Consider the following 24,116-nt stretch of genomic DNA (forward strand, 5'->3'; position numbering starts at 1 on the left):
GGAGAGAAGAGAGGAATCAAGGAAGATGACTAAGTGTTTGTCCTGACCATTTCTAGTTGCTAGTGGGTTTTTTTTATGAATAGGAATTGATTTTCATTGAACTCTTTTTCTGCATCTATTCATGATCATATGGTATTTAATTTCTTAATGTGGTGAATTACATTACTACATCATTTTATTTTATTATGTTAAATAAACTTTGTATTATTAAGGAGAGGCCATCTTGGCTACTTTTTTCCATCCTCTCTATCCTCTTTATTCCTTCATTTTTATGTAAGTTACAATAATTTAAAACCATGTTTTTCCTACGACTTACCTTTAAAAATGTATTACCAACATATCTCCTGCCAAATAGGCTTTTAGGAGCAAGTACGGAGGACCTAACTACCATTTAAAACATTGTTTCCACAAGTTAATGAGCTTTGAGTTCTCCACAATCAGTTTCCCAGTGAACTTTAGAAACTTAAGTATTCTGATATTGGGAAAAATACATATTTCCGATGAGAGATTCCAGGACTTTCCATTTCCAGCACAATTTCCCAAAACCTCCATTCTCAGTAGAGCACAAGCTAGGACATTTGGTCTCTGACTTGTTATGTATGAATAATCATAGAGTGATGTTTCTTTTTAAGGTATCCTCACCTGAGTCCCAAGAACAAGGAGTCCTTTGATGTGGGCTGTAACCTCTTTGCCAAGTTTTCTGCATACATTAAGAATACGCAAAAAGAAGCAAATAAGAGTAAGATACCTTTGTTTAAATTTCTGTTTCTCTCACACATTTGCTGGTTCTCACAGTCTCACTCAGCTAAAATAGGATTTTCCTGAATATGTAGTATATGTTGGGGAATACACTCTTCCTCTGATTCTTTCTTCTCTCCTTTGAAATTCCTTTGCATGAAGTTTTATTAAATTTAGAACCCAAGATTCAATAGAGCAATTACTAACTTAGCTCAATTTCCCAGTCCTGTGTACCTTTAAGGTTTCTAAAACCATAGCATCTACCATCTCCCACAAACATTCTTGAATAGGTCTACTATCTTGTGAGTCATGAGAGCTATTAGTCTCTGATTCCATTTCTGACTCTTTTGTGTTTAGTAATAACATATGTGACTTTTTCTTTCTCTGACTCTCCTCCCAATGCACCTCCTCAAGAAAAGTCCAAAACTGTTTTTACTCACCATTTGAATAAACATCTGACCCTGTCTTATCAGTGGGTAATTGAGAGTTCTAGTTAACTATTTAGATTTTGAAGGGCCAGTGTAAGCAATGTGTATAGATAGAGATGTCTAAATGGGTAAAAAGCATACCGAGAATGTATTCAGTCATGAAGACAAAACATTAGTAACCTTATGTTTTCTTTGCATCAGATTTTGAAAAATCTCTGCTCAGAGAATTTAAACGTCTGGATGACTACTTGAACACCCCGCTTCTGGATGAAATTGATCCAGACAGCGCCGAGGAACTCACAGTTTCCAGAAGATTGTTCTTGGACGGGGATCAGCTGACACTGGCTGACTGCAGCTTGTTACCCAAACTGAACATTATTAAAGTAAGGCTTTGTAGGGTATGCTGAATGGTCTGGGAGGGGTTTGGGAATTGCCAGCATGAAATATAGCGACTATTTAGTGTGAGATTGTTATATGATGGCTTTGTCATCATCATAATGCATAGTGTATATCTCCTTTTTCTCCCCAGAGGAAAAATCCATAATGATCTCTGGGAACCATAAAAACTTCTTGCTTCTTCCAAAATCAGAAGGTGTTTTCCACTGTCTTATCTATAAAACAAGGGTAATATTACCCATTTCATGGAATTGTTGAGAAAATTAAACTAATGCATGTGAAATGCTTAGAACAGTGTCTGAATCATAGCAAATGATAAATAATGTGAGCTACTAATAATTTTATGATGATTTAATCATTTATTTAATAAATTCTTATTGAACAGAACTTATTCTGTCTCAGATCCTATGCCAGACACACAGAATACATAAAGAAATAAGACATAGTTGGGACCCTAAGCAAATTCTTAGTCTAGTGGAGAAATATGTGCTCTTTTTCTGCGCTTTCTTCTAAACATATTAATAATTAAATACAGCATAAATATAAATGTGATTACACACATAGCTTTGTCTACATTTGTAAACAAAACATTAAAGTAGTAAGTCCAAGATTTTTTAGGTTTATTTTTGTGTAGATAACATATTCTTAATGATCTTGACTTTTGAGATATGTTTCTACACACTAGGCATGTCACTGATGCCTTTTACTACCATCTGTTTTTTCCCAAAACCCTAGGTTGCAGCCAAGAAATACCGTGACTTTGACATTCCAGCAGAATTCTCAGGAGTCTGGCGCTATCTTCACAATGCCTATGCCCGTGAAGAATTTACCCACACATGTCCTGAAGACAAAGAAATTGAAAATACCTATGCAAGTGTGGCTAAACAGAAGAGTTAGGATGCTCTTTTAGTAGAAAAAGCTCTCTTTTCACTTATTATCATATTATAAAGGTTTTTGGAAAAAAGAATATGGAAAATACTGTTTCCTCTATCCAACTCTCTTATGAAAAGAATGCTGTATTTTCTGTATCTAGTCAGTCCAAACTATCTTCTCACCGTGTATTTTAAAGTTCTTTATATTTTCACTTAATTTTCAATTTTAGTATATGTGCTGCCGAAGCGAGCACTTCACTTAATTTTCTTTATTCCCATGGCATAACCACTGCAATCTTAAATCACATGGAAAGTATCATGATCTTTTGCTATTTAATTGAATTATCAGAATGCATCATGTGTAACCTAAACAGATGGCTGAAGTTACAAATGACATAGAGCCACAATCTTAAACTACTCCTTAGAAACACTTCCATTTAAATCATTAAAACAATTTTACATTTTTGTTAGTTTAATACATGGGTGAGTTTATTTCTGATATGAATAATAAAATCAGAGAGTAAGTATATCAGCGAGACAAATCCTAAAAGAATGATTTTTAAAATCAGCTCTAAAAAGAGATCAAGACCAACTGGTATTAGAATGGCATTAAACACCTAGAAATATGACTGCCTCATAGTCAGAGATGAGAATATGACATTTATGACCAGATTATATTGTTAAATGAGCAAGTATTCATTAAATAAAACATAATAATAATTTTTAAAAGATCAGAAGCAAATATATGGTAAAGTTTCAAAGTAAATTGGACCTTTATTCCATAAAAATAAAAAGGAAACTAAGAAATTTGACTGACCAAAAGATCTTGTTGCTATCCATAAAAAGATAAGGCACACTATCCTTAAAGAATAATGACAAAGATTTGTATAGAATTTAAAATGTTCTATTACTATATGTACTCAAATTTACATGTTAAAATAAAATCACTCAAATCTGAAAACAAAAGCTGAACTTAACTTGGTCCTTCAAAGGAGAAACAAAGTTCAGCCTCAAAAAAGGAAGAGACCATAAATCAATGGAACAGAATAAAAAATCCAGAAATAAACCCATAACCGTATGGTCAGTTAATCTTCGACAAAGCAGGAAAGAACATCCAATGGGAAAAAGTCTCTTCAACAGATGGTATTGGAAAACTGGACAGTAACGTGCAGAAGAATGAAACTGGACCACATCCTTATACCATAAACAAAAATAAAATCAAAATGGATGTGAGACAGGAAACCATGAAAATCCTAGAGGAGAATACAGGCAGTAACCTCTTTGACATCAGCCATAGCAACTTCTTTCTAGATATGTCTCCTGAGGCAAGGAAAACAAAAGCAAAAATAAATGATTTGGACTTCATCAAAATAAAAAGCTTCTGCACAGCAAAGGAAATAGTCAACAAAACTAAAAGGTAGCCTATGGAATGGGAGAAGATATTTGCAAATGGCATATCTGATAAAGGGTTAGTATCCAAACAATAGCCAAATTATGGAAAGAGCCCAAATGTCATCAACTGATAAATGGATAAAGAAGATGTGGTACGTATATACAATGGAATCTTACTCAGCCATGAAAAAGAATGAGATCTTGCCATTTGCAACAATGTGGATTGAGCTAGAGAGTATTATGCTAAGCAAAATAAGTCAGAGAAAGACAAATGCCATATGATTTCACTCATATGTGGATTAAGAAACAAAACAAAGGATCAAAAGGGGGAAAAGAGAGAGAGGCAAACCAAGAAACAAACTCTTATTTATAGAGAAGGCACTGAGGGGAGGTGGGTGGGGGGATGGGTGAACTAGGGGATGGGGATGAAGGAGGGCACTTGTGATGAGCACTGGGTGTTGTATGGAAGTGTTGAATCACTATATTGTACACCTGAAACTAATATAACACTCTGTTAACTAACTGGAATTAAAATGAAAACCTAAAATAAATACTGCTATTTATAAGAAAGAAAGAGGTAAGTGTATACTACCCAGTGTCTGAGGATAGGTTTTCTTTTATACAAGCTACAATCTAAGACCACTTCCAAGATCTGTTTTGTCATCAGCAAAGGTGGGACGGTCTTAAGCTAGTCAGGTAAGGAAAATGATACCTTGTGATCTCAGCAAAGTAGGGGACGGTGGATCTGGTTTTTCTAAGTTAGGAAAAATTTTTAAAAGATTAATTAGACTTCCAGGTTGATGAAGACAATGGTAGCTTGGTTTCAATATAAATAACAAAAACAAATTCTAAATGGCACTAAAACCATGGGGGAAGCATAACTTAAAGCAGAAAAATCCCCAAACATCAATATAACTATAAGTTTTTAAAAAATACCAAATTCCAGGAAGTACTCTGTCACATTCATGCTGCACCACAAACTTCTGTAATGAGCAACGCAGGCTGATAAAAACTGTAGGAAATAAGGAAGTTAGTCATGGGCCTAGGGTTAATCTAAAATCATTGAAAGAAAAAGTCTAACTCAAGTATAAAAATATGTTTTAAAATGTCCTGGTAGGCCAGAACACAGAGTAAAAGGAAGTAACTTATTAGTATGCACAATCTGAAGTAGCAGTCTTCAAAAAGTATGGCTTCTAGGGAAAAAATACAAGACATAAAAAGAAGTAAGAAGTAACTTTTGGTAAATCTATAGAGTTAGTACCAAAAAAATCAGAAAACAAGATCCAACGTACCTCAACTGATAAACATCTCCTTACAGAGAACAACTATGAAGCAGAAAAAAAACCTGTAAGACAACATTCCAAACTGAATTTAAAAACATGCAGACAAATATTTGGGGATATGAAAAAAATCACCTGGATTCAGACTTTCAAAATAAATCAAGAAAAAAACGAGAAAATTGATCAAACTAGAAAATAAATGGAAGAAAGAGACAAAATTATCTCAGAAGTGAAGATAAATTACAAGGTTGCAAAGAGAAAATAGACTCAAGAAAATTTAATAAGGTGCATTGAAAAAGGCAGAAAAAAATAACTGAGAGAATGAAAATAAAACCAAGAAGAAAGTAAAAAGGATCAGAAAGAAATTGGTGAATTGAAAGAGAAGCAAAGGAATAGCAATGTGTAATTGGAATTACTGGGGAAGAAAAACAAAACAATGTAACAGAGCTAATATTTAAAAGATTTAAACCTATAATCCAAGAAAAATTTCCAAAGTGAAAGACTTTAGTCTACACATTGAAAGGTCCCACTAGGTTTCTGGGAAAATAAACCAAAATGATCAACTCCAAGACATATCCTAGTAAAATTATTAGACATGAAAGATAAGATATATCCTCTAAGCCTCTAGGCAAAATGATGAAATAATCCATGAAGTCAAATTAATTAATCTGAATCAGGCTTTCCAAAAGCAACATATAAGGCAAGGCAATGAAGCAGCATTTTCAAGAAATGCTTTTTCTTTTTCAAAGAAAAAAGTGTGAACCAAGGATTTCACATCCAATGAAGCTAGTTTCAAATATCAAGGTTATAGAAAAAGAAAAAAATTTTAAACAAATCAGAACCTGAAAAATTCTGTGCCAATGTGCCCACAAACAACTTTAAAGAGGTATAAGTACAATCATTATGCAAACATTACTGTTGGGGGAAGCTATGTTATGGGTAAAAGTATAATTATATAAAAATTAAAAGTTTCAAAAAAGTTTTGTTTTTTTGTTTTTTTTTGTTTTTATTTGAAAGACAGAAAGAGGGAGAGACAGAACACAAGCAGGGGGAGTGAGAGAGGGAGAAGCAGGCTTCCCGCTGAGCAGGGAGCCCGATGCGGGGCTCGATCCCAGGACCCTGGGATCATGACCTGAGCCGAAGGCAGACGCTTAACGACTGAGCCACCCAGGCGCCCCAGTTTCAAAAAAGTTTAACTACAGTTTCTGGCCCCAGATGGTGACATAGGAACACCCTGAATTCACCCTCTTCTGCAGAACCCACCAAATGATATGTATTTATTGAGCAACTCCTCCTGAAGAAGAACTGATAGCTGATTGAACAGCGTCAGCACAACAAAAGATAGAGAGACCACGCAGAGAACAGCAGGAGACAGGGAGACAAAGTAACAAAGGGAACCCCCACCCCTGACACTGTGAACTGCAGTGGGGAGAGAGAGTATTGAGAGACCAGGAGTAGATTTGTCTGCCCTGGGAAACAGAAAAAAAAGCCATGGTTTAAAAGGGCAACTAGAATATAAAGGAACCAGCCCTAGAACTCCACCAAATGATGAGGGAGCTGCTGGAACTTTCTCTGAGTTGTAGGGGTTGGTGAGCTCCACAGTTTACATTCCCCTCCACCTTAAAAGCACAGACCAGTGCACAGTCTGGGTGCCCTAACTGGTCTGCTGCCTCAGTGAGCCCCTAGCCCCCAGCCCACACCAGCCCCAGCCATCCACAAAAGCAACCCCAGCACTGCACACACCAGAACACCCTGGGTCAGTACTCACCAAGGCAACCCAGGCACAAAGCACCCTGTGCAGAGGGAAAAGCAGACTGCCCAGTGAGCAAGGAGCTTGACCCGGGGCTTAATCCCAGGACCCTGGGATCATGACCTGAGCCAAAGGCAGACGCTTAACTGACTGAGCCACCCAGGCGCCCCAAGATAATAGAATTTTTTAAAATGATGATAAGTTAAGGGATCTTAACTCAGACAACATCAAGCAAACAAACATTCACATTATAGGGATCTACTCCTAACTAGTAGAAGCATGAGAAGCATATCAAACAAATCCCAAATGAGAGTCTACTAAACCTCTGACCAGTATTCCTCAAAGGTCTCTAGTTATCAAAAACCAAGAAACTTTGAGAAACAGTCACAGACCAGAGGAGGCTAAGGAGACATGATGACAAAATGTAATGTGGCATCCTAGATGGGATACTGGAAAAGAAAAAGGACATTAGGGAAAATTAGTGAAATTTTAATAAAGCGTGGAATTTAGTTTTTAGTGATGTACCAATGTTGTTTCCTTAGTTTTTATTTTAATTCCAGTATAACTAACATACAGTGTTATATTAGCTTCAGGTTACAATATAATGATTCAAAAATTCTATACATTACTCAGTGCTTGCCAAGATAAGTGTACTCTTAATTCCCTTCACTTGTTTCAACCATTCCCCCACCCACTTTCCCTCTGGCAAACACAAGTTTGTTCTCTGTAGTTAAGTCTGGTTTTTTGTCTCTTTCTTTCTTTGTTTTGTTTCTTAAATTCCGCACATGAGTGGAATCATATGGTATTTGTCTTTCTCTGACTGACTTATTTCACTTAGCATTATACTCTCTAGATCCATCCATGTCATTGTAAATGGCAAGATCTCATCCTTTATTATGGCTGAGTAATATTCCATTATATATATATTTATATACATACACACACATACCACCTGTTCTTTATCCATTCCTCTATCGATGGACACTTGGGTCATTTCCATATCTTGGCTGTTGTAAATAGTGCTGCAATAAACATGGGGGTGCATATAACTTTTCAAATTAGTGTTTTCATTTTCTTTGGGTAAATACCCAGTAGTGAATTACTGGATCATATTGTAGTTCTATTTTTAATTTTTTGAGAAACCTCCATACTGTTTTTCACAGAAGCTACACCACTTTGCATTCCCACCAACATTGCACAAGTGTTTCTTTTTCTCCATATTCTTGCCAACACTTCTTATTTCATGTGTTTTTAATTTCAGCCATTCTGAAAGAACCACCAAAGGCCCTAAATAGCCAAATCAACCTTGAAAAAGAAAAGCAAAGCTGGAGGCATCCCAATTCTGGACTTCAAGTTATATTACAAAGCTTTAGTGATCAAAACATTATGGTATTGGCAGAAAAATAGACACACAGATCAATAGAACAGAATAGAAAACCCAGAAATGAACGCACAACTATATGGTCAATATTCAACAAAGCAGGAAAGAATATCCAATGGGAAAAAGACAGTCTCTTCAACAAATGGTGTTAGGAAAACTGGATAGAAACATGCAAAAGAATGAAACTGGGCCACTTTCTTATACCATACATAAAAAGAAATTAAAATGGATTAAAGGTCTAAATGTGAGACCTGAAACCATCAAAATCCTAGAGGAGAACACAGGCAGTAACCTCTTTGACATCAGCCATAGAAACTTCTTTCTAGATATGTTTCCTGAGGCAAGGAAAACAAAAGCAAAAATGAACTATTGGGACTTCATCAAGATAAAAAGCTTCTGCATGGCAAAGGAAACAATCAACAAAACTAAAAGGCAACCCTCAGAACGGGAAAAGATATTTGCAAATGACATGTCTGATAAAGGGTTAGTATCCAAAATATATAAAGAACTTATAAAACTGAATACCAAAAAAACAAATAATCCAGTTTAAAAATGGGCAGAAGACATGAACAGACACAAGGAATAGAGGAATAAAAAATCCCATAAGATATATAGAAAAGGAAAAATTAAATTAAATGACACATGCAAATCCAAGTATATAAATGATTACAATAACAAAATCTAATAAAAAAGCAAAGATTGTGAGAGTGGATTTTTAAAAATGATACAACTATATATACAGTAGAAATGCTTAATAACCCACAATACAAACTGATTGAAAGTAAAAAAAAATATGGCAAAAGATGTATCATGCAAACAACAACTGCAAAAAAGCTGAAATGTTTATGCTAGTGTCACACAAAATAGATTTCCAAACAAACAAAAAAGGGTACTGGAGATAAACAGGAATATTTCATAATGATAAAAGTATCAATCCATCATGAAGTATAGTGATTACAAATATATAAGCAGCCAACAACGAAGCTCCAAATTACATGAGACAAAAACTGATGGAATTAAAGTAAGAAATATTTCTACAATAATAGTTGAAGACTTTACATCCCACTGCCAATAATGGCTAGGACAACTCTACAGGAGATCAAGAAGAAAACAGAAGACTTGGACAACACTAAAAACCAACTAGATCTAAGACACATATATGGAACACTGTACCCAAAAAGAGAATATGCATTTTTCTCCAGTGCACATGGAGTATTGTCCAGAATAAACCCATATGGTATGCCATAAAATGACCTCAAGAAACTTAAGAGGATATAAACCATATAAAGTATGTTCTATGACCACATGGAATACAATTAAAAATCAATAGCAGGAAAAAATGTGGAAAACTCACAAATATATAGAAATTAAACAAAACAATCCCAAATAACAAATGGCTCAAAAAAGAAATCAAAATAGAAATCAGAATATACTTTGAGATAAATGAAAACAAATACACAAGATACCAAAACTTATGGGATGCAGATAAAGCAGTGCTCAGAGGGAAATTTATAGCTGTAAATGTCTCTGTTAAGAAAAAAGGAAGATCTGGGGCGCCTGGGTGGCTCAGTCGGTTAAACGGCTGCCTTTGGCCCAGGTCATGATCCTAGGGTCCTGGGATCGAGCCCCACGTCGGGCTCCCTGCTGAGCGGGGAGCCTGCTTCTCCCTCTCCCTCTGCCTGCTGCTCCCCCTGCTTGTACTCTCTCTTTCTCTCTGTCTAATAAAAAAAAAAGAAGAAGAAGAAAGGAAGATCTCAAATCAATAACCTAACTTACACCTTAAGAAACTGGAAAAAAGATAAGCAAACTAAAAGTAAATCAAAGAGAAGGAAGGAAATACTAAAGATTATAGCAGAGATAAATGAAATGGAAAGTAAATTAAAAATAGAATCAACAAAAGAAAAGTTAGTTCTTTGAAAAGATCAACAAAATTGACAAACCTTTAGCTAGACTGACCAAGAAAAAGAGAGAGAGAGAAGACTCAAATTACCAGAATCAGAAATGAAAGAGGGGACATTACTACTGACCTTACAAAATTTAAAAGGATCATAAAGGAATATACTATGAACAAGTGTATGCCAACAAATTGGATAACTTAGATGAAATGGAAAAATTCCCACCAAGATGCAAACTACTGAAGCTGACTCAAGAAACAGTGGCCAGGGCGCCTGGGTGGCCCAGTCGTTAAGCGTCTGCCTTTGGCTCAGGTCATGATCCCAGGGTCCTGGGATCGAGTCCCACATCGGGCTCCCTGCTCGGCGGGAAGCCTGCTTCTCCCTCTCCCACTCCCCCTGCTTGTGTTCCTGCTCTCGCTACCTCTCTCTCTGTCAAATAAATAAATAAAATCTTTAAAAAAAAAAAAAAAAAAAAGAAACAGTGGCCAGAGTGGAGGGCCATTGTGGGTGAGGGACCAAAGGGGCTTCAGACTCCTGCTTCTGGCCTTTTAACACCAGTGGCCAGCTGGCAGACCAACCACCCCCATGGCTCTGTGGTGACCATCACTTCCTTTTAGAACTTGGGTGCCTTGAGGTGGGGAGAATGTGAGCATCTGAGCACACCAGGCAGGGTGGGTATATCTGCCCCCACTTGCCTGCCTGTGGGCTTTGTGATGTAATCTAAGAGGGGGGTGGGGTGGGGCCTAGGGCACCAGCCAGCTGGTCTTGAGAAGGAGTTGTAGGGGGAGGATGTAGCTGGTACAAGTCGAGATGTACTGTAGGTGTAGAAGACACACCAAATTTCTGAGATTTAGTACTAAAAATATATAGAACATCTCATTCATAATTTTATATTGCTTATAAATTGGGTAACTGATTATAAAATTGATTATAGTTTTGGATATATTTGGTTAAATAAAATACATTTAAAATTTTAAAAAGAAGAAGAAAGAGACAATCTGAATAGACCTACGACAAGTGAAGAGATTGAATTAGTAATTAAAATACTACCTACAAAGAAAAGCCCAGGCCCAACTGGCTTAAATTTTAGCAAACATTTAAAAAGAATTAAAACCAATTCTTCACAAACTCTTCCAAATAGCAGAAGAGGAAGGAACACTTCTGAACTCATGTTATGATGCCAATATTACCCTGATGCTAAGACCGGGAGTGGACATCACAATAAAAAAAAAAAAAAAAAAAAAACCTGTATTTATTGGTCTGTAGACCAATAAATACTACGAAGTTGGATACAGAAATCCTCAACAAAATACTGGCAAATCAAATCTAAAAACATATTTAAAAAATTATACACCATGATCAAGTAGGATTTATACCAGGAATGCAAGGTTAACTCAACATCGAAAAACCAATTAATGTAATACATCATACCAATAGAATAAAAAAACAAAAAGCACATGATCATCTCATGATTACATGATCAGTTGCAGACAAACCATTTGACCAAATCATATGGAATACCCTAAAAAATACCATTAGGACTAGTAAATGAGTTTGGCAAGATTGGAAATTATAAAATCAATTAAAAATCTATTGCAGGGGCGCCTGGGTGGCTCAGTCGTTAAGCGTCTGCCTTCGGCTCAGGTCATAGTCCCAGGCTCCTGGGATCGAGCCCCACATCGGGCTCCCTGCTCGGCAGGGGGACTGCTTCTCCCTCTCCCACTCCCCCTGCTTGTGTTCCCTCTCTCACTGTGTCTCTCTCTGTCAAATAAATAAATAAAATCTTTAAAAAAATAAAAATAAATAAATAAATAAAAATCTATTGTATTTTGGGGGAGGGAGGAGAAGGAGCCAATGCAATGGTTAGTCTTTAGTGGAAGGAAGACACTTCACAGCACATTTTGAGTAAGTTAGTACAAAGGCTCAGTGGGCCAACTGGTGGGGCACCAGCTTGTAATGGGTTCCACAGCTAGGGCATCACTGGATCTCACCTTTGTGCAGCCAGAAACAGATGAAGGCACTATTGTCCTCTTCAAAGATGCAGCCCACTATTTGCTTGTTGGTGATAGATGGGACTAAATTAGGGTCTTCTTTGGTGCCTGAAGTTGCCTGTGGGGCTAGCATATTTATGGGTCTAGCCCCTTCCATGCAGTCATCATGACCTCCCTCTCCAGCCCAGCTGCCTGCTCGTCTCAGTAGGAACACCACCTGCAGATGCCATGAAGTGCACCATGGTGACTCCACTGGGACCGTGGGCCCTGAGGTCCTGCATGGCCAGCACTCCAATTCCATGAAGTAACCTTGAAGCCATCACATCCACCACAAACAGCCTCTGTTGTATTTTTATACACTTGCAATGAACAATCTGAAAATAAAATTAAGAAAACAACTCCATTCACAATAGCATCAAAAAGAATAAAATACTTAGAAATAACTTAACAAAAGAAGTGTAAGACTTGTAAACTGAAAACTAAGAAACATTGTTAAAAGAAATTTTAAAAGACCTACATATATGGAAAAACATCCTATGTTCAAGCATTAGGAGACTTAATTTAATTTAATTTTATTTTATTAAGATGAATATACTCCTCAAATTGATCTATAAATTTAATAAAATCTCAATCAATATCCCAGCTGCCTTATTTGCAGAAATTGACAAGCTGATCTTAAAATTCATATGGAATTAAAAGAGGCCCCAAATAACCAAAACAATCTTGGAAAAGAACACAGGAGGAGGACTCACACTTCCTGATTTCAAAACTTACTACAAAGCTACAATAATCAAGACAATGTGTTACTGGCATAAGACTAGACATACAAACCAATGGAATAAAATTGAGAGTCCAGAAATAAACCCATAGTCTATGGTCAATTGATTTTCAACAAGAGTGCCAAAATCATTCAATGGGGAAAGAATACCCTCTCCCAACAAATGGTGCTTGGACAACTAGATATCCATACATAAAAGAATTAAGTTGGATCCCTACCTCTAGCATATTTAAAAATTAACTCGAAATAGAGCATAGACCTAAATGTATGAGTTAAAACTACAAAAATCTTAGAAGAAAGCCTAGGAGTGAATCTTCATGACATTGGATTTGGCAAAGTACTCTTAGACATGACACCAGAAGCATGAGCAACAAAAGGGAAAAAAAGATAATTTCTATTTCATCAAAATTTAAAACTCTGTGCTTCAAAAGACACCTTCAAGAAAGTGCAAAAAGGGTACACAGAGTTCAGAGTACGAAGTTTCTGCTGGCTACATGGGTAGGGAATTGGCTGGCTGTATTTAGAGGGACTATCAATGGACACCCAAAAGGACATTCAACCCCCAAAGCAGCAGCCAATGATACATATCTGCAGAGAATGTCACACAGAAAATGAAATAAAATCCAGGGATCCAATCAGATGCAGAGAATGTGGATACAGAATAATGTACAAGAAAAGGACTAAAAGATTGGTGGTTTTTGATGCTCAATGAAACATGGAATTCAGAGGATTATCTTCATTTGTACTTGGATTTGCTGTTAATGTTGTATAGCTTTTGATTAGTGTACATACCTTTACAAATACAAATAACATTTCATTTTAAAATCCATCTTGTATTTAGATATCTATTTAATAGTTTCTATAAAGAAAAGTTTTTTGTTCAATTACATGATTTATAATTTACTTTTATTGTATATGTAATCTGACACAGAGTGAAAGTTTCAAGTGCTTCCCTAAACCACTCTTTTAATTAAGGCCTAGAATCTTTTGGGATTCTTGTTAAAAATGAAGTTTTCTAGGGCCCTGTGAAGGTCTGAGTAAGTTCCTTGGAAACTACTGTTTTACATCACCAACTTTGTAAACTCTCCAGCATCATTTTGTATTGAGTATACCAATGTACTTAGCATGCATGCATTATTTTGAGTTAAATTTTTCATTTAAAAAAAAGGGTACACAGAGTGGGAGAAATATTTACAAATCATATATGTGATAAAGGACTTGTACCTAGAATGTATAAAGAATCCTTACAACTCAATAATAAAAAGACAAATAACCCAGTTTAAAAGTGGGGAAAGGATCTGAGTCTACATTTCTTCAAGGAAGATACACAAGTGGCCAATAAGAATGTAAAAATATGCACATTGTCATTAGTCTTCAGGGAAATGCAAATCAAAACCACAATGAGCTATACCGCTTCACACCCACTAGGATGTCTAGAGTCAAAAAGTCAGAAAATAACAAGTGTTGGAGAAGAAACAGAGAAATCAAGAACCCTCATACATTGCAGCCACAATGGAAAACAGTCTGGCATTACCTCAAAGCATTCAACATTCAGTCACCACTGAACTCAGAAATTCCACTCCTAGGTTCAAAGCCAAAAGAGTTCAAACATGTGTTCAGACAGACATTTGTAAACAAATGATCAGAGCAGCATTATTTATAATAGCCAAAAGGTAGAAACAACCCAAATGTCCATCAATAGATAAATGGATTACCAAAATGGTACATCCACACAGTGGAATATTACTCAGTCATAAAAATGAATGTGGATGAACCTTTAAAACATTACAGTAAGTGAAAAAAGCCAGTTATAAAGCCAGAAAAATTTTCTATGAAAAGAAGTCACATATTGTATAATTCCCTTTGTATGAAATGTCCCAAATAAGGAAATCTATAGAGACAGAAAGTAGATTAGTGGTTGCCTAGGGCTAGGAGGGAAGGATGATAGAGGGGTGATGGGCTAAAAGGTAGGGGTCCGTTTTGGGGATGATGAAAATATTTTAAAATTGACTGTGGTGAGGATTGCACAACTCTGTGACTATACTAAAAACCATTGAATTGTACACTTCAAATGAGCGAATAGTATGGTATGTGAATTATATATCAATAAAACTGTTTTTTAATTTAGTAAGGCAATGATAAGGGATCATATTTTTTTAAAAAAAGAACAAAGGATTCGGAGAGGCCATTCCCAGAAGAGGAAACACAAATGGCCAATGCACAAGAAATGGTATTGACCTCATTAGTAGTCAGGGAAATGTAAAACAAAGCAATGAGCACCTTTTTATTTAACTACATCAGACTGGCAAGAATTCAGAAAGACTATAACATGATGCTTGAAAAAAATGTGAAGAAATGGCCTTTTCACATATTGCTAAGTAGAATTTACATTGCTAAGTATTTTTACAATGTATAATGCCCAAATCCGTTACATTTAAAATGTTCATACTCTTTGACTTCCCGGTCCGTTTTGAAAGACTCTATCTCACACAAATAACATATGTGTGACTATACTTAGAATCATTATTGCAGCACTGTCATGGTAAAAGGAAAATGAGTTGGAAATGGAGGATGTCTATGATTCTTTATTAATTGCAAAAAACAAATGCCAGAATAATGGTGCAATTTGATCCAATCTTTGTAAAATCAAACAGCAATAAATTTTTATGTGTATATATATTTGCATGGCAATACACATGAAAGAATATATCCCAAGCTGTTAATATCTTGGGGAGGGAGGGGTCAGATAATTATGGATCTACCTTTTTGTGTACATTTTGGATTGTTTTGCTAGTTTTAATGAAAAGGTATTACTTTTGCTATTTGGAGATAGAGAAAAAAAATTAAGAAGAGGCGGTGGGTGGAGGAATGAGAAAGGAAAGGAAGGCGCTGTATTTTTTTTTCCGCGGCTGTTTCTGTGTGCGCTCCTTTTACAGACAGTGTGGCAGCCCCGGGCGTCGCGTCTACGCGCGGGATTACAGTAACTCGGTTGTCAGTGATGAGTCAGAGTGCGTGGTGCTGATGCTGCTGCCATTTCATCACCTCTGCGAGCGCAGCATCCATTCCTTCGCTCTCCCTGCGCCTGGGCCTACCTCGCCTCAGGCTCCCAGGCCAGCGATGTGCTCGCTGCCGATCTAGATCCGGACCGAGCCACGCTCTCCGAGGCCTCGGCTGGGCGCCCCTCTCGCCGCCCACGGCCGGCCCGGGCCAAGGAGACCTGCTGATCCCCGGCCATGGAGGCCATCTGGCTATACCAGTTCCGGCTCATTGTCATCGGGGATTCCACGGTGGGCAAGTCCTGTCTGATCCGCCGCTTCACCGAAGGCCGCTTTGCCCAGGTTTCGGACCCCACTGTGGGAGTGGATTTTTTCTCCCGTCTGGTGGAGATCGAGCCAGGAAAACGCATCAAGCTCCAGATCTGGGATACCGCGGGTCAAGAAAGGTTCAGGTGGGAGCGCAGCCGGGGCCGCGAGCAGTGGGAGGGTCTTCGCGGCTTCAACAACCCCTGGGGAAAGAGGACTTCCTGGTCCTGGTCGCGGCCCCACAGGGACGATACCAAGGGTCTGGGGATTTCTGCTCAAGCCCACCTTCAGCTAGCCGGGAGTTCAGTGCAGGGTAAGAAGCACCCTAGCAGGGAGGGCCAGTCGATAATACGTATTGCTTGCACAATTCCACCAATCTGCCCCTTGGTGGCTAATAAACTAGCTGGAATTGATCACGGTAATTTATCAATCTCAGTCCTTATGCTACATTACTTTCAAAAACGTTTCCAGGTCATCCTAACATAACTGACAGGTATAGACAGATGATATACAGAGATAGCTACTTATAGACATAGATACAGATATAGATATATAGAGATACACATAATTATCTGAAATAGATACTGATGATTGATTCCTTCTTGCAACCAGCACACATTCAGAGATCATCCCCTGCATGCCAGGCGCTGAGCTTGTTTCTGGGGAAACAGCCCGAGGAAACACACAAGAGGATGCCTTGTAAACAAAACAGACACAGGCCCTTCCCTCTTAGAACTTCTGTGCTGGCATAGTGGGAGGAAATACATAATCAGCAATTATACAAAAGAGTGTCTTGTTCATATTTGTATGCCCACTCCCTACTATAACGCTCAGCATATAATGAGTAACCAATGAACAGGTTTAATTTTCTCCTACAACCCTTTGTCTTTCCTTTGTAGTATGCATCATGTGTAATTATATGTCTGAACACAGAAAAGGCTACCTGGAGAAGATGACTACCCAAGCAAAGACAGGAAAAGCCCAGGGACAGAAAACAGCATGTATTAAGACAAGTGAGAGAGAGCAGTGTACACAGAAAACTTTGAGAGAACAATTTGAGCTAAAGTCACATAAGGCAGCAGGAACTAGATCAAAAGGACTCAATAGCCTTTATTCATTTTCAAATATGTTTATGATTATTTATTCATTTATTGAACACTAATTGAGCATAGAAAATACTGGTTAGGTAGTCGAAGAAGAGTAGAGAGAAGAGTTTACTACAAACTTGTCTCCATCCCACCCCACCCCCAACTTCCACAAACACTTGTGACAAATATCCTTGTACAGGTTCACTTTGAATTGATTACATTTCTCATATTAGAAGTGAAAAAAGGTGTCTTTTATATGTTTACTGGAATCTCTTTCTGTATGAAAAGCCTTTTCATATCCACCACTTATTATTTATTGGGTGATATTGATTTGAAAGTTTTTTTATAGGTTATTATCCTTTTCTGTCATATATGTTATAAAATATTCTCCTGGTTTGTCATTTGTCTTTGAACTTTAAGAAAATTTTTTGATGAATGGAAGTTTTAATTTTTATGTAGCCCTATATTGTGTTTAGAAAGGGCTTTGTTACTTTCTAAATACTCACAAACCATTAATATAATAATGTCTTTTAGAGTTTTGACAGGGATCTACAGCTTGCTCACCAATTTCCTGAACCAAGTTGTTCACGAATCAAAACCTTTGTTCATGTTGAATTTTCTGATTACACCTACCATTCTCCATGAACCTTTAAACATAAGAGAATTAGAAATGCTTCCAGTCTCCAGGGCTGATTTGCCTGGTTTGTAACATTTGTTCTTACTATCATCTAGCTTGGACTGTAGGTCCCTGGACAATGTTTGTTCTCTTATCACTGGGCCATTTGTCCTAAGCCTTAAGCTATTGAGTCCCTCATTGTTTATCTTTTTCATCGAAGGAGACACAAAACCTAAAAATAGACATAGATCAAAAAGCACAGTAGTCTAAAACAAGTGATTGTAGAGGCAAATAGTTCGACACCCTCTAATAAGCTCTAATATGCTCTAAGTAAAGCACCCTAACGTATGTATGCTCCTCAACTCAAGAAGTTAAAATATTGGACGTTTCTTGTTTAAGTACAGCAAAGGTTAGGTTTTAGAAATATTCCAGGTACACCGCTTTAAATAAGTTGTATCATTTTAAGGGGAAATTTTTGCTATTTGGGCGGTTTGTCCCAGTGGTAGCTCCTGAGTCAGCCTCTCTGAAATGTGTCAGGAAATAGGGCTGACAGGCACTCTGCTCGACACCTTCGCAGACCATTCTTATTTTTCCCATTTCTACATGGCCTAGAAAATAAAAAACAAAATGTGTTTCTCCTCAGAGAAGAGATGGAGGACCCCCTTAGAGTTAAAGAAGAAGTGATAAATGGGAAAAAATGGAGTATATTGCAACATACGTATATATACTCATAAACATTTTCTGTCATCTATCATAAATTCACTTCTAATCTTTTTAAATTCTCTTTCAACTGCTAGAATTTATCATGAGCTCTCCAGGTCAGAGAACATTTTAACATTCATTATTTCACTTTTCTTCATAATAACCTGTGACTTCGATATCCCATTTTGCCAGGGTGGGAGAGTGAGCCGTAGTTCTACCTGAATCAAGGGAAAATGCCCGTAAGGCCATGAGCATTCTTTTCCAGAAGATGCTATCTCTTAGTTTTGCCCAGTTGAAAATTCATGTTATTATTATTACAGATGACATTTGCATTCCATTGTTTAAAAAAAAGAAAATCATCTTTACTAAAGGACTGTGTCAGTAACCAGACACACTAGAATACACTATCTGAGTTCATCGAAGTACAGGAGTTTGGGCATGGCCTTTATTCTTTACTTCTTTCTTGTGTTTTAGATCCATCACTCGCGCCTACTACAGGAACTCAGTAGGTGGTCTTCTCTTATTTGACATTACCAACCGCAGGTCCTTCCAGAATGTCCATGAGTGGTTAGAAGAGACCAAAGTGCACGTTCAGCCCTACCAAATTGTATTTGTTCTGGTGGGTCACAAGTGTGACCTGGATACACAGAGGCAAGTGACTCGCCACGAGGCAGAGAAACTGGCTGCTGCGTACGGCATGAAGTACATTGAAACGTCAGCCCGAGACGCCATTAATGTGGAGAAAGCCTTCACAGACCTGACAAGAGACATATATGAGCTGGTTAAAAGGGGGGATATTACAATCCAGGAGGGATGGGAAGGGGTGAAGAGTGGATTTGTACCAAATGTGGTTCACTCTTCAGAAGAGGTTGTCAAATCGGAAAGGAGATGTTTGTGCTAGTCAGCTGTTTTATTTCCAAAACATGCTCTCCCACCTGAACTTAAAAGTGATCAAAATGAAAAGAATCCCTGCGTGACTGAATGGACTCAACCTCCATTTTACATACAAGTGAGCCTCCTTCTCAAGGGGTTTCTGACAGGCTGTGGGTGGGTGGATGTGGGAGCCTGGGTGCTGTGACCGAGGGACTGAATTACTGATACGGGCCAGGCACTGTTTGTGGCCCATTCTGGGCAGTGGCTGCTCCATGTGCCCTTTGTGGATCACATGTCAAGGGGCTGAGGTTTGGGGAGCTAGGCTCCAGAAAAATACACCCACAGACAGAATAACTATTTGTTGGTATTTCCGCTCATTCATAGGTCACAAACATAAAGATATATGTAAAGGGGAAAAAAGTATCACATTGGAAACAATTCGCAAAACTAAAAATGACTATGAGATCAACTTAATCAGTGAGAATATCCCACACCAAGTGCGTGTGCTGGGTTTGGTTGTAAGGTACCGATTGGCTTCTAAACAGCTCATCTGTAGAATGAGGGGCATGGACCAGCTATTTACTATGACCCTTTCAAGGCCTGCTGTTCTAGTAAAATTGGTGTGACTATGAAAAGGGAGGCCATTATACATACTGATGTTATCACATTCCAGAAAATGTACACCCTTGTGATGGAATAACCAACAGTGTGAAAGAAACTGTCCCATGCAAATTACCATATAAGTAGAAGAAACAGTGTAATCCATGCCATACCCTCTGTCCCTTCTGACCATGCCTTGAGTGTCACCTGCCTGACTCTTCAGGTACCTGGCAGCAATGTACAGGGACTGCCTGTGAAAACAGCCCGTGCTGAGTACCTGCCCAACAAGAGGCGCTGTGACCCTGCAAACAGTCCCTTGAATTACTTACTGATCATCACAACAGGCCTGTGAGGTTTTCTTCCCCATTTTACAAGAGTAAACTAAGAAGCAGGAGATTCACTTGGCTAAGGGGAAGGTCTCCTGACTCCTAGTTCTTGTTCCACTGCATCATCTTGTGCCTGCTATCAGATGAATGAGCTGTCATTAATTTGTTTACTTTGGAAGAGATATGACTGTAAATAAATGTTCTCTACATGTTAGGATATGTTTCCTTATTGCTTACGACGCAGCTATAATCCTGAGGGAACCTGGGGATGAAACAAAAGGTAAAGCCAATTCAGGTATCATTGACAAGAGGGCTTTAAATGAGTAAATAATTGCACAACTCAAAACACATTAAAACTGTGTGGGCTACAAGTGTTCTTATCACTGAAACACAGTGGACATATTATTGAAAGGAACCAAATACAGCAATGGGGAGTGGGATGGGGATAAAATACTCAACTCACAATGACCTTAGCCACCTGTTTGCCATATAACTACACTGGATTCTTGGCTATCCTGGAGAGTCAGCTCTTAATTCTCAGGTGAACAGACATCGAATTGCATCAGAAAATTGAAATGGTTGGCTTAAGCTTCCATTATCTTCTTGAAGAGAGGTCATGCTTTAAATTATTCTTTGGACTGTAGCCAGTTGAGCTAGGCAAAAGCCATGCCTTTCACAGTAAGAAAACAATTCTGAATAGTCAGGTTTCTCATATCCATTGTGATAGGAAGGCCTGACAATGGTAAATTGCTTTGACATATAATATTGAACTTCAGTATGAATGTGACTGAATCTGAACGTTTGGGAATTTACTTCAGCCAGAATGAAGCAGCCAAATAATGAAAATTATGGAAACAAACCACCTTGGACCAACCTGCAGCATCAACTACGAGTGAACCGATCATCATCTCTACATTCATTCCACATGACCTGGCTTGGGTGGAGTAATTAAGTTGCCAGCTTTGTGGTTTCAGAAGGCAAATAAAAGATGGTAAATGGGTTTAAGACAAAGTTTCACCAACTACTATACTTAATTATATTAAGAAGATTCTGAAAGCAAGATTATCCAGTGGATAAATGAGTTGAGTGGATTCTGTCAGTTCAAAAAAAAAAAGTATAGAAACAAAACTTTACAGTTTTCTTGTCTAAAATACATTATATGTATACTGTTCTCATTCCTTGCATTTTTTTTAGGCAGGTTTAAAAATACTCAGCACAGGATCCAGCAAAGGTGGCTGAGCTTAATTGCTTAAACAAGTTCTAGAAATTTTAAAAATCACTTTAGTAGAATTCAGTGCTGTTGTCACTGCAATAAGTGGGTTTTAGAAAATAAGTGTGAAAAAATCAGGTGTTAATACAATACTAAGGATAAAGCTTTAGAAGCTATTTTACTACATAGGTAAAAGAAAAGATCAACTAACTTGTAACAAAGACCACAACTGCATGTTGGATTAGATTGTCTCCTATTCCAGAATAAAATGTACTGTAAACTTTTCCTCACTTTGTTGTGCATTGTAATGAAATGTGGAAAAATGTTTTCTTTAGCTGTATGTGAATGAGAATTTGCTTGTATTTAGTAAAATGGTTGATTATGTGACTGTGAGATTTCACGTGTGTGTTGTAGCTATTTCCACTACAAAGGGTATCAGTTAGGTATGACATATACTATGCAAACAGTATTCACCAGCATCTCAAAGCTAGAACAAGAATATGATTTTTGAAAGATAGAATCATCACGTTGAAAGTCACAAAGGCCTCACTACTGCCTGAGAATCCCATGCCACTTTTGGAAAAGTTGGTTCTATCAAGCCTAAAGTTGAATGACTGCAATTTTTGGTCAACAATCTTAATTATGACACCAGGTAGCTGATCACAACTCTTGTCATCCCTGGAAAGTCTTCTGTTCCCCCAGGCTAAATTGTCTCAGCTTTTTCAGGTCCTAATATATGGCATGATTTTTTTGTCAGGATCCCTTGGAGTGTGGGGCCCAGATTAGAACACAACAGTTCAGAAGTGCCTGGGGTTTATAGTACATATTTAGGGGAGAGGAAAAAAGGGAAAGATGTTTGATTCTAAGTCTGGGCAAAGGAAGGCTGAATTCCGCACAGCTTTATCATTTTTATAGTCATGAGTGAAGGAGGGAGGGAGGAAGGAAGGAAGGTAGAAAGGAAAGCCACCCATGTGACAGCATTTAATATAGTTTATCATTCCATTCTCCTTAAAACCCTCCCTAAAACCCCCAGGGCCTGATCATCTTTTCTTCAGTGAATTTCTTTGGTGACTTTATTCAGTCCCATGGCTGTAAATACCACATATAAGCCAATGAGTCCTGAATTTATATCTCCAGCTTGTCTCTTTCCCACGGACTCCAGACCTTTATAACCAACTGCCTACCCAACATCTCCATTTGAATGTGTGTTAGGCATCAGAAATTTAACATGTCCCAAACCAAGTTAATTTTCCTCCCCAAATTTGTTTTTCCCATAACCTTTACTTCCTCAGTAAATGGCAATTTTGTCCTTCTGTGTACTTTTGCCAAAACCCTGGAGTCATCCTTGACTCCTCTCTTTCATAGTCTACATTTGATGTATCTGGTTATGCTGGCTCTGCCTTAAAAGTAACCAGAATCTCTTTGGTGAGATGTTGAAATGTTCTTCAAATGCACCAAGCACATTCACACCTCAGGGCCTTTGTACTTGCTCCTTACTGTATCTGGAATTCTCTTTCCTGAGATAACTGTCTGGATTTATCCCTCACCTCCATGAAGTTCTGAAACCAACAGCCTCCAAAATCTGCAAGCAGCTTCCCAATTCTAGAGAAGATGTGGCTCCAGAAGCTGTTCTTGACAGTTCAACAGAGAGTATAATTCTTTAGTCTTTCTGGGGAACAACAAAGTTGCACATGTCCAGTAAAGGGCAAAGAAACTTACTTAGAAGGAGAGAATGGAAAACCTGGAGAGTCTAGTTTCACAGGAAGGAGTGGACAGTGGTATCATAATGTAGCAGTGGATTCAGAAAGATTATGGCTAAAATATATCCATAGGATTCAAGGGAGCAGGAAGTCATGAGTGACCTGTCAGCACAGCATCGGTGGAATGATTTCTGCCTACACCAAGCTCCTTAGGAAGCTGTTGTTCTCAGTTCTGTTGGAGTTCCAATTCTTTTCTTTTTTCAATTCTTTTCTTGCTCTCCATTCTCTCCTCTACCTAGACAATCTTACCTTTGCTCATGACTCCAGTTACTGTCTTTGCATTGAGGACTCCCAAATGGAGGACTCCAGCCCATTCTTCTGAGCATTATAACAATACAGCCAACTTGCCTACTAAACACATACACAAATTCCTTATACTCAACATATCCAATATGAAATCAGTATCTATCAGACTGTGTTCCTTCCACCCCAATCTTTCTCATCTCCATAAATGACACCACCATCCATCCCTTTGTTCAACATACTTAGCAGTTATCCTTAATCCCTCACTTCTCCCCACCCCCCGCCTCCAATATAAGATCCATCATCAAGCATTATCAGCTCTATTTTCAAAATATATCTATCTCCATTGCTATAACCTTCATCCAGGCTACTACCAACTCTTTCCTGAACTACTTCGATATCTTCCTAAGTGCTCACCTTACTTTCTGTTCTTATTCCCAAGATACAACCTTAACATAACTGCCAGAATGGTCCTTTCAAAACAGAAAACAGATC

The 24,116-nt window shown here is 37.9% G+C and overlaps 3 protein-coding genes and 1 pseudogene across 3 annotated transcripts in view; 3 read left to right on the top strand and 1 right to left on the bottom strand.

Moving 5' to 3' along the window:
- Positions 1-3,534, top strand: part of CLIC2 (chloride intracellular channel 2) — a 29,015-nt gene extending 25,481 nt beyond the window's left edge. Inside the window, exons 4-6 of the mRNA XM_032398739.1 lie at positions 633-739; positions 1,368-1,549; positions 2,298-3,534. Of these exons, the coding sequence (XP_032254630.1) occupies positions 633-739; positions 1,368-1,549; positions 2,298-2,459 (451 nt within the window). The 3' untranslated portion in view covers positions 2,460-3,534. The remainder of the gene's footprint in view (positions 1-632; positions 740-1,367; positions 1,550-2,297) is intronic.
- An 8,521-nt stretch (positions 3,535-12,055) lies between these two features.
- On the bottom strand, positions 12,056-12,472 carry LOC116628418 (annotated as a pseudogene).
- Positions 12,473-13,436: 964 nt separating this feature from the next.
- LOC116628422 (DNA-directed RNA polymerases I, II, and III subunit RPABC4-like) lies at positions 13,437-13,613 on the top strand. The gene has a single exon (XM_032398747.1). It carries the CDS (start codon positions 13,437-13,439, stop codon positions 13,611-13,613), a length of 177 nt encoding a protein of 58 aa, XP_032254638.1.
- Positions 13,614-15,903: 2,290 nt separating this feature from the next.
- On the top strand, positions 15,904-23,774 carry RAB39B (RAB39B, member RAS oncogene family). The gene is made up of 2 exons (XM_032398740.1): positions 15,904-16,349; positions 19,084-23,774. Exons 1-2 carry the CDS (start codon positions 16,135-16,137, stop codon positions 19,508-19,510), a joined length of 642 nt encoding a protein of 213 aa, XP_032254631.1. The 5' UTR covers positions 15,904-16,134; the 3' UTR covers positions 19,511-23,774.
- The last annotated feature ends 342 nt before the right edge of the window (positions 23,775-24,116 follow it).

Source organism: Phoca vitulina, unplaced genomic scaffold (assembly GCF_004348235.1).
Source record: "Phoca vitulina isolate PV1807 unplaced genomic scaffold, GSC_HSeal_1.0 scaffold119, whole genome shotgun sequence".
In the NCBI taxonomy this organism is placed as follows: Eukaryota; Metazoa; Chordata; class Mammalia; order Carnivora; family Phocidae; genus Phoca; species Phoca vitulina.

Coding starts and splice junctions, on each gene's coding strand:
- LOC116628422 (XM_032398747.1), top strand. CDS start 13,437: ATGGACACCCAAAAGGACATTCAACCCCCAAAGCAGCAGCCAATGATA.
- RAB39B (XM_032398740.1), top strand. CDS start 16,135: ATGGAGGCCATCTGGCTATACCAGTTCCGGCTCATTGTCATCGGGGAT. Junction 16,350..19,083: donor GCGGGTCAAGAAAGGTTCAG/GTGGGAGCGCAG, acceptor CTTGTGTTTTAG/ATCCATCACTCGCGCCTACT.